The following is a 16,279-nucleotide window of genomic DNA, read 5'->3' as shown; positions in this document are numbered from 1 at the left end:
GAAACTGTCAATTACCGGCTGTGTGCCGACTATATTTTTCTGTTGCTTGAAAGTGACAAGTAGGTTTTTTTTAAATGTAATTTCCCTTTCATGGCCTCGTTCTTCTCAACATACGGGGTTGGAAAATTATGTGGAAATCAGATTACGTTGGTTATTTTGTTTTCCAGTCATCCGGAAGGCAATTTGTCAAAAACTCACACTAGTTCTGCCAACCCCTGAACAGAAAATATGTTTTCCCCTTTTTTTTAAAAAATCAAACAAACCTTCCGCTACCAATGGATCCACATATTTATTTGAAGAACATTTATTGTTTTCACTTATCACTCTGCTGCATTAAGCGTCCAAACATAAACCAAAAGAGAACATTCCTCATGGAGTATCCAACGCTCAGCAACGCCATGTGGTTCCCGTGTGCGTGAAGACCATTTAGATTACGTGACATTTTGCTGCTGTTGCGAGCATCTGTTGCAGTCGGGAGACAAATGTCCTTGTTTCTCAGTACCTGCTGTGTTTTGTTTCCCGCAGGACTACAATGACGAGATCAGACAGGAGCAACTGCGAGAGCTCTCCTTGCTCAATGGCTCCGACGAGTCGGGCAGAGGGAGGAGCGCACAGGGGAGGAGCGTGCGACCAGCAACCGCAGCATCCACGGGGTAAAGCACAGAGTCAAAGAAAAGGGCTCCCAGTATTTTGTGAACACAATAATCAGGGCATCTTAAAGTTCAACATTTAGTTCAACAACAGTCTTCATCTCAAAACACTTGTGAAACACTTGTCCTAAAGGGTAAGGCTAATCATTTGTATCAAGGTAAAGGGGTATTTATCATCAAGGCTATTTTTCTCAGACTTGACAATCATTTTCTTTGGAAGTACAAGAATGACATCTGTGTACATACGGCAGTTTTTGTAAATGCCACCAAGAAACTCTTATTTTGGCACTGTACTCTTTTTGGCACTGAATCTTTATGGAAAATATAACTCATAACGGATAACACAGAATGAGTCATGAATCAAATTATAATATTGGCAAAATACTATATCCAAAAGTCTAAAAATGCTCAAAACCTGTATTTCTTTTTGACAAACTCAAACATCAAACGACTGATATGCAGGTTTTTTTCAAAATGTTGAGAGACATCCCCCCTGCAGGCGAGTGATTTGTTTCTCTAATTTAAGTTGAGAAGAAGGGGTGAAGTTCTCTTTCGAGCAATATAGAACTTACCATACGACTGTTGATATCATACACAGGTTGAGTAGTTTTCCTTTAAATCAGTTGTGCAACTATCCAAAAGTAGTCAACCCCACACATTTGTTATTCACGGCAATGTGATCCATTCAAAACTACATTTTGGTGTGCAGTGTTGTGAATACATGGTTTAATAATAAAGAAGGATGTAGCCACCTAATGGTGAATTTGAGATTAATTGGTTCCCTGGCAAACATCTGAATAATTCATATAAACGTGTTATTCGTTCTCTTCCTTCTCATGTTGTAGTTTTAAACAGTATGTCCCTTTCAATGAATTTCCCCCCCCAGTTATGTCTTCTTCATAACTCACATATTACTTGATTTCCATGTACTGTTCTGTAGCTCAAGGGGATTTTAGGATGCAGGCAGGACCAGCTACAGAAACACGTATACTGTTAGAGCGTTTGATTGGCTTAGCCATGCATGCAGCTGCTCGTGTGAAACGCGGGCCTCGTACAGACTCCTTTTAAGTCCGTTTCTAGAGCAAACTGTCCGTAATCTACCTGAGACGTGGCGGTCCCTCAGGAGTAACCATGCAGGCACAGTTTTGCCTGCATGCCTGGCCTAATTCAGGCAGCACATATGGATGAGCTAAATCCTGAACTAACATGGGACGCTCACAATTTAAAGGCACCACCACCACTTCTCCACCTAGATTTTCCCCTTGTGGTGCAACTACAAGCGATTATTGTAAATCTCCATGAGAAATATGCACCAGTAATTCCCCTTTCAGTGTCTGTGTTTCTGGATCACAATGGGCTGCTACCTAGTGAAGGATGTGCCAGAGGAAGAAAGGGTATCCTAGCCCACCTACATCATGCTGCTGTTAAAATGCTAAGTTAGCAGACAATAGACGGCTTTGCGATGCTAAATCCACCCTTCAAACCCTGTGGTGTTCATGTGGTTCTGCTACTGGACAGTCACACCTCCATAAAAGAAACAATCCACCTTAAATTCCTCAAGCCTGTCCATGTGTCCTTCGGCCTTTAATGTCTCTCTACTACAACCTGAGTGTATTCTGCAGCTTCAGGCAGATGGAGGTGTAATTTTGGACAAACACATGCTCGGCACTGCTCCGTCGTGTTGTTGAAAGAACCACACAGCGTGCAGTCCCACAGGCATGTTTGCAGAGCTGACAAAGACACAAAGTGACACTCTTGAGCCCTCTGATCATTACAAGATCCACCTCGGTGCCAGCAGAGGTCATGCTTATCTTGTGTTTCACTGTATGACAACCAGCGACCGAGGCAGCCTGCTCATATGCAGCGATAAGCGGGACTTAACAGATTTCTTAATGTCTTCACTCCACTTTTTTCCTCTGAAATCACTGCAGCTCGAGACGTGGTGTGGAGTGAGATTAGTAAGGCGAACTGACGGCATGTTTGTCTGCTTGTTTGCTTTACCAGGGGCCACAGAGGCACAGGAAGGAGTGCAGCCGCCCCTCGGGGGACAGCGGCAGCGACGCACAGCAAACTTCCCGTGGCTGTTTTAACGAGGGAGGTGCAAGCCCCGAGGGCCAGGGGGGCAGCGGGGAGCGCGGGATACAGGCCCCCGCTGTTAGCCGTCACACATGAATCATACGACGAATATGTGAGTCCAATCCTCTTTGCACACAGTGAAGAGTATGGCTGATAATAATTTTACTTGAACCCCTTCCGTGTGATCTGGAGGAGTCTTGCTTTACACGGAGAGGTAGGGCGTTCAGGGACATGTGTTTGAAAAATTATTAAATGAAATATATATTTCATTTAATTAGTATTAAAAGCATACCAAACTTTTTAATAATGATTTTGGATCCAAGCCACCCTTGATTTCCATTTATATCGGCTTTTAATCAACTTGCTTGATTTAAAGGGCCAGTGTAGCATTTTGGGGGATCTATTAGCAAAAAATGTAATATAATATGAACGTGGCCTCTACCACAGCGCTAGATGCCGCCAAATCCTGCACACCGTACCTTTAAACGGTGATAAGAATATATTATCTTCATCATTTGTTGGTAAGTTAGTATGGAGTCTAATGTAGTTGCATGTTGTGGTGGAAAGAAATCACAATGTAGGGATCATTTTCTCTTCTTCTTTAAACCAAAGACACAGTCAGGTATTAGCCCGATTAGACTTTGCCAGAAAACATCTAAAAAAGCCTGATCCGTTTTGGAAAAAGATTCTTCGGACAGATGAAACCAAGATGAACTTGTACCAGAATGATGGGAAGAAAAAAGTGTGGAGAGGGAAAGGAATGGCTCATGATCTGAAACAAACACATCTCACCAATGAACTGGTGTTGTCACAGCTAATAGAAGCAGCAGGATGAGTTCTGAGGTGTGTAGGGCTAAACTATCTGCTCAGATCCAGCCTAATGCTTCAAAACTGATTGGATGGAGCTTCACAGTGCAGATGGATAACAACCTAAAACAGACTGTGAACACAACCCAAGAGCTTCTCAAGGCAAAGGAATGGAATATTCTTCAATGGCCAAGTCAGTCACCTGATCTCAACCCAAGTGAGCATGCTTTTCACTTACTGAAGGCAGACAGACCCACAAACAGGTATCAGTTGAAGGAGGCTGAGGGTAAAAGGTCTGGCAAAGCATCTCAAAGGAGGAAACTCTGCGTTTGGTGATGTCTGTGGGTGCCAGGCTTCAGGCAGTCATTGACTGCAAATGATTTTCCTCCAAGTATTAAAAATAATGATGATATTCACAATTATGTTAGTTTGTCCAATTACTTTTGAGCCTCTGAAAATGTGGGGGGCTATTAAAAATGGCTGTAATTCCTAAACGGTTATTGTGATTTTTTTTCTCCATTGAATTAAAGCTGAAAGTCTACATTTCAACCACATATTGAGTGCTTCATTTAAAATCCATTGGAGTTGTGTAAAGAGACACAATTTCTGTTCAAAATTGAAGTCAGCTCAGGCTTTCAAGGATTTAAAATATGCACACACAGCATCATCCAATGATTCCCTTTTTTCATTTAACTCTCTCAGTCCTTGAAGTATCTTTGCTGCCTTTAAAGAGGCGTGTTTTGTCTCAAGAACTTTCTTTTTTACCTGTGCCACTTTAGTCCCAAACACAGCTAGCTTTCCCTGTCTTCAACAAGCTGTAAGCGAAGCATCTTTCACTGTACAGACAGATCTGAGTTCAGGTCAGACTGTATTGAGGGCTGGGACGTACGAGATGTGCGAGATGTATCAGCTTTCGGCTGTATTTACTGTGACAAATCTCTCCATCACTTGCTCTGGTAGCTGCTATTTCTAACTGCTGTGCATCTGGAATGTTGCAAACTCATTTTTCCAAACTCATTGCATATTTCATAGCATATGGTGATTTCAATGTCTGTTGCTTATTTCATCTTGTTTCATGTTGGCAAACACAATGAATGAATGAATGAATGAAATTAATTTATAGAGCGCTTTTCACAGACATAACATCACAAAGTGCTTAACAGAGCAGAAGTTTAAAAGCATAAAAAACACAATGTGACCCTATGGTCAATAAATTACATACACAGAGAAAAATAAAAAATAAATAAAAATAGAAAATAATAAAAAATTAAATAAAAGAAAAATTGAAAACATATTTTAAGAGCAGATCTCGGACATGGGTTTTTACTCAAACGCCAGCCTAAAATGGTGGGTTTTGAGCTGTTTTTAAAAAGTATTCACAGTATCTGCGAGGCGTAGAGATGTATGTAATGCAGTTAATGTAAATGTCACCTTACCTGTGGTAAAACGTCCAGTAAAACAAAAAAGAACCGACAGTCTAAAACAAAAGGGTTGATGCCAGAAAGCATTGACATTCTGATGTCAGGAAGTCATCTCTACAGGACAAGTGAAAAGCAAACATGTTTTGGCGCGATGTGAATTTGGTCACTTGTGCATTGAAAGTGTAACAGCAGCAGATGTCAGTGCCTGGAATGAGCTATTAAATCAGCGCCTGCTCGCAGCCAGTAGCTGTTCATTCTGTGGTGAAATAAAACGGCTGCCTACAAAGTGACAACTGCAGGAAAGTAAATGTGCTTTTATAGTTGGTTAAAACCTATAAAAAAAGATATATCTATATTTAGCATAAACATGTGCTTTACAACATCACTATAAGTTACCTTGAAGTGGAGTGTCATACAAACAAAGTCATGTGTCTGACACGTGAAGCTCTGCACTGTGAATCCATTTACATGCAAACAAAGAGAATATTCTTTGAGGAGGAGTAGGGATTACCTTGACCAGTGGTCTATGAAATCTTTGTTCACATCACTTGAAATAGTGCTGGGGATCCGCACAAAGAAATACTCAAGGCTCCAGTTAAAAGTGTGCTTGTCCTCAGATTTTGAGAATATCTCAAGGTCATTTTGAAAAGACTACACACGGTGAGCTCTAAGTTTCATCCAAATGAAAGAAGGCAACGCTTTTACCAGTCTATTTCCTCAGAGCCTTCCTGCTAAGCAAAGCCCCCGTGTGTGCTGGCAATTGAAGATTGGGCCGTCTGCATGGGGAAATGCACAAGCGCAGTCTCATTATCAAACCAAATTGAGTTCTGATGTAGAGCCTGTGTATTTCTGAGGAGTAAAAAGCGAGGCATTTCTTCTCTTTGTAATTGGAGGTTGGAAAGAAGGGTGGGAGCGCAGCGACTGGGGGATTATGGAAAGATGAGTTTGTCCTGAACATTTTCTTCCCTCATATCTCACTTTGCTTCGTTTTTTCTTTTTCTTTTCCTCCTACATTACACAATTATCTTCAAGAATGTTTCCAGAATGTAGCCCGACCTCTTCATACAGAAGGTCCTGGTTTGTTTGCCTTTTTCAATCAATGAGCTGTACAATCTGCTGAAACACAATAAGACATCAGCAGCAATAGATTTCCCTTTGTTGCGACATCCTGTATTTGTCTGTAAGGGGGAAAACAAACAAAAAAGGTATCGTGTACCTGTAGATTTCTCCAGAGACCTTTGATTGATGGACTCTGTCAAACCGTCCGTCCGTTTCATAGAAGTGATACTGTGAGAACGTCCATAATCATATCTAATGAGGGGGGTATTGATTTAAAACTTAAATGGGAAGAATGAGGAAGCTGGTGGTAATTGTGTAGCATTTTTTATGCCTCCATGACAGCCGTGGCCAGAGGCATTATGTTTTCCGATTGTCCGTCTGTCTGTCTGGTCCATTATCGTTAACACGATACGACTATCAGAGACGTCTGGAGGAGTGTTGGGCAAGATAGTATATATAATTCCTATCTCGATAACGATATACATCACAAAATAGCTCGTTTTCTGGTCATTCAATAAATAAATAGTATATAGTAATATATAAGAGATAACCACATGATGAAGACTACCTTTCTTAATACCTGTTTTCTCTTTTAATTTAGACATTTAGTCTAAAATGAACATAACAGTTATAAGTGAAATAACAGAGACGATAAATGAATAAATATGTGCAGCGATACACCGTCTACATTTACATGCATGCACACAAACACAGAGAAACCACGTCCACTTGCACGAAAGAGATGAACTCACAATCACATAACTCAAGATTGTGACAATTTCACACCAACGTCAAACAGGTTAAAATAATGAAGCGGCGACATGTGACTGGTTGGCGGAGGAACACAACAGTGAGGCGGTAATTGTAGTTGCTCTTTAATTCATGAACATCTGGTGTTGTCTTTCTCACACAAATCTCACCTTGCTACATCCTCTACATCAGCACTATGTTCACCCTGGAGTGAAGTTTGTTTCTGCAACGACTCAAGTTAGGTTTTTGCCTTTCAGGTGTACAGAGTGCTGCGATACTTCACTCGTCGAACAGTTTCTGAAACCATATCAAACAGCCTCGCCAAAAGCAGAAACAGATTTGCACTCCCCGGTGTTGTTTTGACATAATGCTGTGAAAGAATTCAAGTACAAAATGACTGAGATCTTTTTTTTTATTACGGATGATAAAGGATAAGGCTGGAGGTATTTCACCTGTGTGTTGTTGTCAACAAATCCCATTGAAAAAACATAACAAACAATAAGTGAATGCTGAAAAGTATCGTCTGTGTAGCCAAAGCCTGATTTATCTTATTCCTCCGTGCCACAGAGCTTCATAGAAGGGCAGGGCCGATTCGCCGACAAAATCGATGTCATTGATTACACAAATCAGTTCAAGGCGTGCATTCCCCCAGAGCTGCAGCTAACACACCTCGCCCAGAATCCTCTAAAGTGTGGGAGTACTTCAGACAGAGACCCAACAATGCGGTGCTCTGTGGACTATATGTAAACTCTATATGACGGCAGTTCAACTGGTCTTCTGGAAGTGAAAGCATCCCAGAGTGCAAACTGGTCCCCTCTGAGCGTTGAGCGCAGTGAGACATTTCACTGTAATCAGTATAAGTTCCTCAGTGAGAAAAGTGCAAAGGGAGAGCAGAAGGAGATTAAAGATGTGATGGATGGCATTTTGTATAGACTGGGACCATGGCCCCAGTTTAATGTCAAAGATCAAATCCCATCTCAAATCTTATCTTTTAATGTCGGAGTATGATGATAGAAGAGAGGAATCTGGAGCGTGATGCAGGATTCTGTCCCTGCCAGCAAGACCATGAATTGTACAAATTGCTGGTAAAAATTGAAACGCATAGCTTGGTTTTTAAACATGAGCCCTGCAACCATACCGAGGCAGTGCGGGAAATGCCATAATGTGATTAAACACAGAGCTTTGGGAGGCTTTGAAGCAAAAAATCGAATCTATCTGCTGTGGGAAAAAGCAAAAGGACACCCTTTTGAAATGGGGGAAAAATTCTCCCCATATCATCTATTTCGTGAACATAAAAGATGCGTGAGATTTCTGTATATATCTTGAATGAGAGCAGATTCTCAGGCCACCTTTATGCACATCTGCTGTAATTGCTTTACAACAATGGGTTCAGATACACTGCTGAGTTCACATTTGTTAGATTAATTATGGAAATTGTCCATGCAGAACTCTCCTGTTTATTAAAATAGATGTGTGACACACACTTCCACTCGATTATTTAACAGAAGAAAGACTCCGGTAGAATGCATAGTGGCAGCCGCATCATCAGGGACTGAAGCCCACCAAGAACTACAATATATGACATCTGAAGACCGAGAAGTGCTTGTCTGTTCTTGAGCCTCTGTTGAGCCACTGTGACAAATATTATTTTGTTTAATTCACTATTCTTGAAATACTATTACCCGTGGCCTTTTCTCAAATGTAAACATGACACGAGTTGAGAAAATATCTTCAAAAGTAAACTCGTATGCGTGTAGCCGACAACAGAAGGCTCGCGCTGATTGAATTTTCAGGTAAGCAGTGAAGAGCAGCATCTATTCACTGAGACAAAAGGCTGCAAATCTCATTTTCCTCCCCATTCTGCTGTGTGCAGAGGCATTCACAGGCAGCTCCCTAAGAAGATCAGTCACTGTCAGGGGACATACAGGTTGTCAATTGATAATGAAGCACAGTGCTAAGGGCCTTTAGGTTCTCGCTGTCCTAATTACACTGAGCGAGGACTCTCCACCCTTATGTTAACATTTGATTTATTTCCTCTGCCTTGTTGAAAAAGGACCGGTGTTAATTGTTTTTACAGATGAGAGTCAAACTCGAGGACTTCAGCCTCATTAATTGGTAGCCGGACTATTTACACCACAGCACCTTGTTGTCTGTGCTGTTGGTCAAACTCATACTGAGGTCAGCAGAGAGATAAGTCAGAGTGTGATGAACGTGTTTGAACTGATGCTGAATTAAGGTTTCATTGTACAGAACATGTGTTGCACTGCTTTGCTTCTCCCTAACATTGCTTATCTGTACTCTCCCTGTTAGACGATTCAACCAGTAAATAAAACAGCAAATAGTCACAGCTTGTATTTACACATTGTGTTGTTTATATCAATCCTGTCGTCTAGAACCAGTCACGCATGTACTTCAGTTTCATTGTCTTCCTCTGCACATAGATGTTTGGTTGGCATGGGGAAATTCCACAACTCTAATTTGTCGTCACACATTCCTACACATCTACATAATAGTTCATTTGAATTATAATTTTCCAAAAATAAACCAAGAAAAAGATGCAAAACCAAAAGTGCTGCTACAAAAGTCATGCACTATTTATTAGGGCTGTGAATTGGCAAGCACCTCACGATACGATACGTACAATGTATCACGATACGATACGTACAATATATCACCATACGATACGTACAATATATCACCATACGATACGTACAATATATCACCATACGATACGTACAATATATCACCATACGATACGTACAATATATCACGATACGTACAATATATCACGATACAATACGCACAATATAGCACGGTACGATACGTACAATATATCACGATACGTACAATATATCACGATACGATACGTACAATATATCACAATACGATACGTACAATATATCACGATACGATACATACAATATATCACGATACGATGCGTACAATATATCACGATACGATACGTACAATATATCACGATACGATACGTACAATATATCACAATACGATACGTACAATATATCACGATATGATACGTACAATATATCACGATACGATACGTACAATATATCACGATACGATACGTACAATATACCGCGATACGATACGTACAATATATCACGATACGATACGTACAATATATCACGATACGATACATACAATATATCACGGTATGATACGTACAATATATCACGATACGTACAATATATCACGATACGTACAATATATCACGATGCGATACGTACAATATATCACGATACGTACAATATATCACGATACGATACGTACAATATATCACGATACGTACAATATATCACGATACGATACGTACAATATATCACGGTACGTACAATATATCACGATACTTACAATATATCACGATACGATACGTACAATATATTACGATACGTACAATATATCACGATACGATACGTACAATATATCACGATACGATACGTACAATATATCACGATACGATACATATATATTGCAATATATTGCAAAATGTAAAAATAGAGTTGAAAATACAACTTGCTGTATACCTCCTGGATAGTCCGTACATCACCTATTAATAACTCAGCGAACAAACTGCATCAAAACTACTTAAAAAAGGTATTTGTATTGTTTCTTTCTCTTGGTAAACCTGGGCACTACGCTGCTACATCATGAGTCGGGATCATCACAGCGCCTCTCTACAGTATACGGCCGCTTGCTTGTTGAGAAGCCATGTTGTGATTTTGGCCGGATCACGTGACAGGACAGGGGGGGGTCACTTATTTTCATATCTAATGTACTAAGAACACCAGAAGACTTTTCTTATACGTCTAAAGGAAGCATGTGCATTATTACAGGTCATTGGTAAAAAAATATATACTATAAAGAACTCAAGTTTTATATTACTTTTTAGTTCTGTAATTCTTTACCATGACTGAAGGTTTATTTTTAGAAGTCATTTGACTGGAATGAATCCACCCATCGCTTTACATTTACAGTCCAGTGTGGAGCAATTTGTCATATGGGATTGCTAACAAAACAGTCAATTACTGAGATACGCAGGTTTCTGACTCTTTCTTTGTAGAGAAGGAAATGAGAAGTATTGGATTCCCTGAACAACTTAATCCCTGACATAATCCCCAACTTTAATTTAGTCAAATTCATGTTCGCACAAATAAAGCCACACAGGAACCAGAGCTGTTGGATTCAGCATTACCCGAAGGGAGAGGGAGAGTGTGTTCAAGTGCCTTGAATGTAATTTGCTTTGTGTCCGATGTGTCTGCTCTGGTGTTACAAACATGACCGAAAGCAGCCACATCAACAGCAAAAGGGTGTTACTCTATTGTTACAGGCAGACAGAAATAATACGCTGTTGAAACCACGTCTGGCATAATCCAGTTTCAACAAATTTCATTCTGCCGATTTTAAATGTAGTCGATCGCTAAGAGAAAGTGAGCACTTGCATGCATCACGGTGGCGCTTGATTTTAAATTGCAAGCTCGGAAAGGATTAGAAGAGATGAGATCATGATGAAAAAGAAACGTACGCACTTCAAATCCCACTAAATGTCTTTCAATGAGCAAGATCCAACAATTACAAGAGCAGACTGCAGCTGCACTTTGGCCCTGCTCAAGTTCAGGAGTTATTCAGGTGAAGCTGTTTACGAGCACCGTTGGTCCGCTGAGATCGGCTATCCCTGCTGTCATGAATAAACTATTTATCGGAATATTATAAGGAGCACTTTTTTTCAGACAGATCAGTCCACAAAAGAGCGTAGCTTTGGTTTAAGAAGTGGTGCGGACCGAATGAACTCAGAGGTCTTTTCCGGCTGTTTTCCACACATCTACTGACCTAAATCTAGCAAATAACACATTCTTATCAAAGTGGTTATTGTGCTGGGTGCCGTATGAAAATTGGATATAAATTAGTAATGTAATGTAAATTGCTGCTTTATTACTGTACTGACCAATAACAAAGTAGTTTCCTTGGTAGAGTCCTGATGAATAGTTTATGGTGAATAATGCTCTTTCTGTATCAGGGGCATGTGTCCTTTAGTGCCGTATCTTTGATTTATGCTTAATTCCAGAATACTTTTAGGAGTGTACGAACTATAAATAAACAAACATAGGATCAATTATTTCTTTAGTATATTAAAAAACTCCAGCCAGGGCATTAACGCCCAAAAGCACTTGCTCCTGCTCATAAAACTTAATCGCTGTGCACAGTCATAATTGAAAGCATATCAACTCCTCTCCTGATCTGGGTTTTGGCAGCAGGACAGTGAAACGATATCGGCCTGTTTATTAAAAGAGACTTGAGGAGTAAATCAACTCAAACTGTAAAAGTGACATGGACCAAAATGGGATTTCGAAAAGTGAGAGGAACATGTCCAAGCTGTCCCCAGTGGTTTTTATACCATCAAGTCCACCAGTAATAAAAAAAATATGAAAAGGAGCAGCAACTTCAGCGTCTAATAAATAGGAAAGAGCCGCTGATCCTGAATCGATCGAACGTGCCACAATTATCAATGTTTCCTTGATATTGTTCCAAAACCAGGTTACTTGCATAACTTTGTTGAATCCTCTGCAGATGCAACTCATGAACCGGATTACTGGGGCGGAGAAAAACAGTCTGAGGCTCAACACCGATATTTGCAACAGGATTTACACTGCAGACAAAAATAAACCGACATGTTGACAGCTTATTGCCACTTACTTACTTACATTAGTTTGCAATACTAATAATGTCTCAGTTTCCCCATCGAACACAACAGAGGATCTTTCGTCTGTGTGTGGAGGGAAGAACAGTGCTATGTGTTTTGTTCGAGATATACAAACAAGTGTAATATGCTGTATAGCTGTTTTACCTGTTCCACAGCTGCACAGATGTGGTAACCAATGCCAAGAGGAGGCAATGTTGGAGGAGAGACATTCTGCAAAGCATTTATACACACATTCAGAAAGTCTTTGAAAGTGTTTGCTGCATGCTGTTTGCCGTTATTGAACACGACTGCAGTTACTCGCTGGCTTTTTGTGTTTGTTTCTCGAGTGGCTACTTATCAACAGTCGAGATCCATATTGCGGTTTAAGACTCAGAAGGTGTCTATTAGGCTCCACTAGTGAGAGATGCTCTCCTGCAAGCCTTAATCAATATTCTCTGTTAGACATGATTTTCTTTCCCCCTGTTTCCTCTCTTATTATGGACAGAAAGTAATGGACTTTGCCTGAGGAGCTAGGTATTGATTGGTTTTATATTCACCTCTGACCAGTCAGACTGGATAGAGATGAGGAGACTTTAATGCTAACTGCGTGTTTTCTCACAGGGCTACGATGATGGGTACGGTGGGGAATATGACGACGAGAGTTACGAAACCTATGAGGATAACTACAGCAATCCGTCAAAGAGGTAACGTTTCCACACACACACACACACACACACACCGTGGATAAACAACAAAGCACGTTTTTTCCAATCACCATCTGTCTATGTTTACTTACAATACAGCCTGTGAAAGGGCCACTGTGACCAGCTGTACGTTTCAGCATGACATATGTTCATTAATAGGACATTAAGACCTCCACTTGACTTACTTTGTTTACACAGAACATTAAATCTGAACCATAAATTAGTACCTTTTGTACATATAATTTGATAAAGGATAAGCCTGGTGATATTTAGGTTTCTTATTGTCAACAACTCAGGAAGAACAAAGCCAATGAGACAAAAACAACCGAAATCTGATGTACCTTAGTCCTCTGCTAAGATAGCTCTAAGAGAGCTCCACTGTCGTCCAAAAACTATTAAAAACACATCAGCGAGCAACATTAGCACTGTAGTTAATCCCACTTACACTGTCCTGCTGATGTAAAGAGTCACTGGAGCACCAAATGTGTATTAATCCACAGCGGAACATGGTCCCCAACAAATGCACGATTTACACCCGTTTGAGGAATGTTTGCTAAAACCTAAGGCGCCCGCCCAGCTGTTTCAGGAAATAACGTCGCCTTATATATATATTTAAAAAAATATAGATTCGTGAGCTGTTTTTAAAGACGGTATTTGTAGATGATAAGGAAATTATAGAATAATGCCAACCTTATGTGTACTTTAAATGCTATTTACCGAAACAAAACATTTCTCCATCTTTCCTCATTTTACAAAAATGGATTTTGACTGATGTTATTCTGTCTATTCAGCATTTCAGAATATTATGAATATAGACATGGAACCAGTGATGAATCCTACAACAACTATGGTAAGTACTGCTTATTCTGTACGAAGCAGAACTTTGTTTTTGTGAGTTGAACGTCGATCCAAATACGCGTCGCACTCTTTTCCACGAGTCGTCGCCCCTTCTCGTTCTCTACTTCTAACGTAGCAAAAGGAAGACGGTCATCATCACACAATTAGAGCTCAAACAGTTAGTTGGTTATTTGATGAGTTTTACATCATCGTTAATTGAACATCTTTGGGTTTTGGACTGTTGGTCAGACAAAAAAGCAATTTGTCACCATGTGCTTTAGTAAATTGTGATTGTGATTTTTCATGATTTTCTGACCAAACAATTAGTCAGATAATCGAAAAAATAATGAATTGGTAGGTTATTTGATCATGACTGTCAGCAGAGTCCAGTATTAGGTCGTACAATATCTATTCGCATCAGTGTAGTCACTAAAGCAATATCTGCAACGCATTCAGTGTGTGATAACAACTCGTCAGCTAAAACATTTTCCAGTGCAATCCCCGACATTAAGCCGGTAATATTTCACAAAAGCAACTGTCATTTGAGTCTATTGTTCAATGTAATTAGTCACATCTGTAGACACAATGTATGATTTAAAAAAACAGACTTTTAAAGAAACATCCTTGGACCTTATTTCAATTCATGCCAAGTCTCTGCCACACAATCCGCACTGCTGCTGCTGCAGGGCTGATATTTAAAAGATGTTGTGAAGCAGAGAGACAAAGGAAAACGCCTTGTGGTTCCAGCCCACTTCAAAGCATTGTCACCGAGGGGGCCGCTCCTGCATGCATCACCCCTCCTACCTTCCTGGCTACGAGCTGCATTTGACTCGAACAGTAAATGTGCCAGTGGAAGCTCAGGGGGCTCGCCGATGCCCGCTGTAAAAAAAAAGAAGCGTTTTGCCTTTTGGATATGTGCCCTCACGGGCTTCCTCCAGGAAAGCTGTTACTATTGGCTTAGTAACCTCTGCTGTGCACGCAACACTGCTGTCAGAGAAGCAAAAGAGTATGTAAATGTCCTCAAATGGTTATTAAAAGCTTCCATTGCAACTAAAAATGTTGTGGAGTTACAAGGTTGTCACATGACAGCGGCAATAAGCCGGTTGCCACAGCGGGTTTGCAGGCTCATTCATTTCCAGCACAATGAATTGTGCACCAGGGTGTTGAGGTCGGACCAAACCAAAAACCAAGGGGGCAATGATTTGATTTTCTGCTCCATAAACACTTTCTTATTTGGAAGCAGTGCAATGTGCCGTGCAGCAGAGGTGGCCGTGTTTATGTAATTTGGCTCCGAGGAAGGCGCTGCTGACAGTCAGATCTCGGTATTGGTCCAACAGAGGGCAAAGTGCTTATGAAATTCATTTTCCGTGGATAGAAGCCTCGAAAGTACCTGGGACAGAATTTACTCGCTTGAATTTTCTTGTCTCTGGTTAAATGGGTTGTGAGAGGAAAGTATACGATACCCCAGCTCACAGTTTGACTTTGTGGCAGCACGGTGGATGCAGCAGCTTCCTACAATGTGTGTTTAACTGTCTTTGCAGAGGAGGAGTGGGCGACTGCCCGTCCCAGCCTCAAAGCCCCAGTTTTACGGCTGACAAGAGGGGGCTACAGAAAGCATCCCTATGGTAGATACTGAAGGTGCTCCAGATATGTGACCTCCAATTTTAAACTTTTGATATATATTTTTTTTAATTCCTCATAAAATGTTGTAACATCTGCTTTTTTTGTTTGTTTGTCTCCTTTAGAAATTGAAATAAAAATGAACCCCATAAATCTACAAACTTAACCAATTATTTATTCATTGAGGACAGAGTCCTTCATTTAAAATCTAGAAAGGGAAAGAAAATAAACTTTCATCCATATTCATCCATGCACAGGAAGATTTTTCTTAGAATTGGCTGTTTAAATGTCCTTCATTCCACCAAAGAATTACGGCAGTTTTTTTTCTTTTTTTTGACATTAAACTGCAGATTTTCTCTTCTAAGTTATGACTCGGATGTTGACCAATTACTTTAATTTCATTGCCTTTAATGCAGTGATTATCAAGGTTTATTAGCCAACACCTGTACAATATTTTTGCCATTCGAGGTGCTCAGATTAGAGATCTCAGAGTCCTAATTTTGCAACACACAACACGGAGTCATAGTTGTCAGACTGTGATCCTAACAGGCTTGTATTTTTGTCGCGACATTGTGAGACATCTCATGGCCGACAACAACAACAAGTCACATTTTTCACATTTTAGTTGCCCCTGCAGTTCGACAAATACTCTTGATTGCA

The 16,279-nt window shown here is 40.3% G+C and overlaps 1 protein-coding gene across 1 annotated transcript in view; it reads left to right on the top strand.

Annotated features, from left to right (window-relative positions):
* Positions 1–15,635, top strand: part of khdrbs2 (KH domain containing, RNA binding, signal transduction associated 2) — a gene marked incomplete at both ends in the record, with an annotated part of 49,847 nt that extends 34,212 nt beyond the window's left edge. The window contains 5 exons of the mRNA XM_079280913.1: positions 526–653; positions 2,655–2,838; positions 13,080–13,162; positions 13,954–14,012; positions 15,541–15,635. Coding sequence (XP_079137039.1) covers positions 526–653; positions 2,655–2,838; positions 13,080–13,162; positions 13,954–14,012; positions 15,541–15,635 — 549 coding nt within the window. The remainder of the gene's footprint in view (positions 1–525; positions 654–2,654; positions 2,839–13,079; positions 13,163–13,953; positions 14,013–15,540) is intronic.
* Between the last annotated feature and the right edge of the window lie 644 nt (positions 15,636–16,279).

Source organism: Melanostigma gelatinosum (genome assembly GCF_949748355.1).
Source record: "Melanostigma gelatinosum genome assembly, chromosome: 12".
Classification (NCBI taxonomy): Eukaryota; Metazoa; Chordata; class Actinopteri; order Perciformes; family Zoarcidae; genus Melanostigma; species Melanostigma gelatinosum.
Note: the sequence above shows the minus strand (reverse complement) of the source record. Positions and strands in the feature narration are given on the sequence as shown.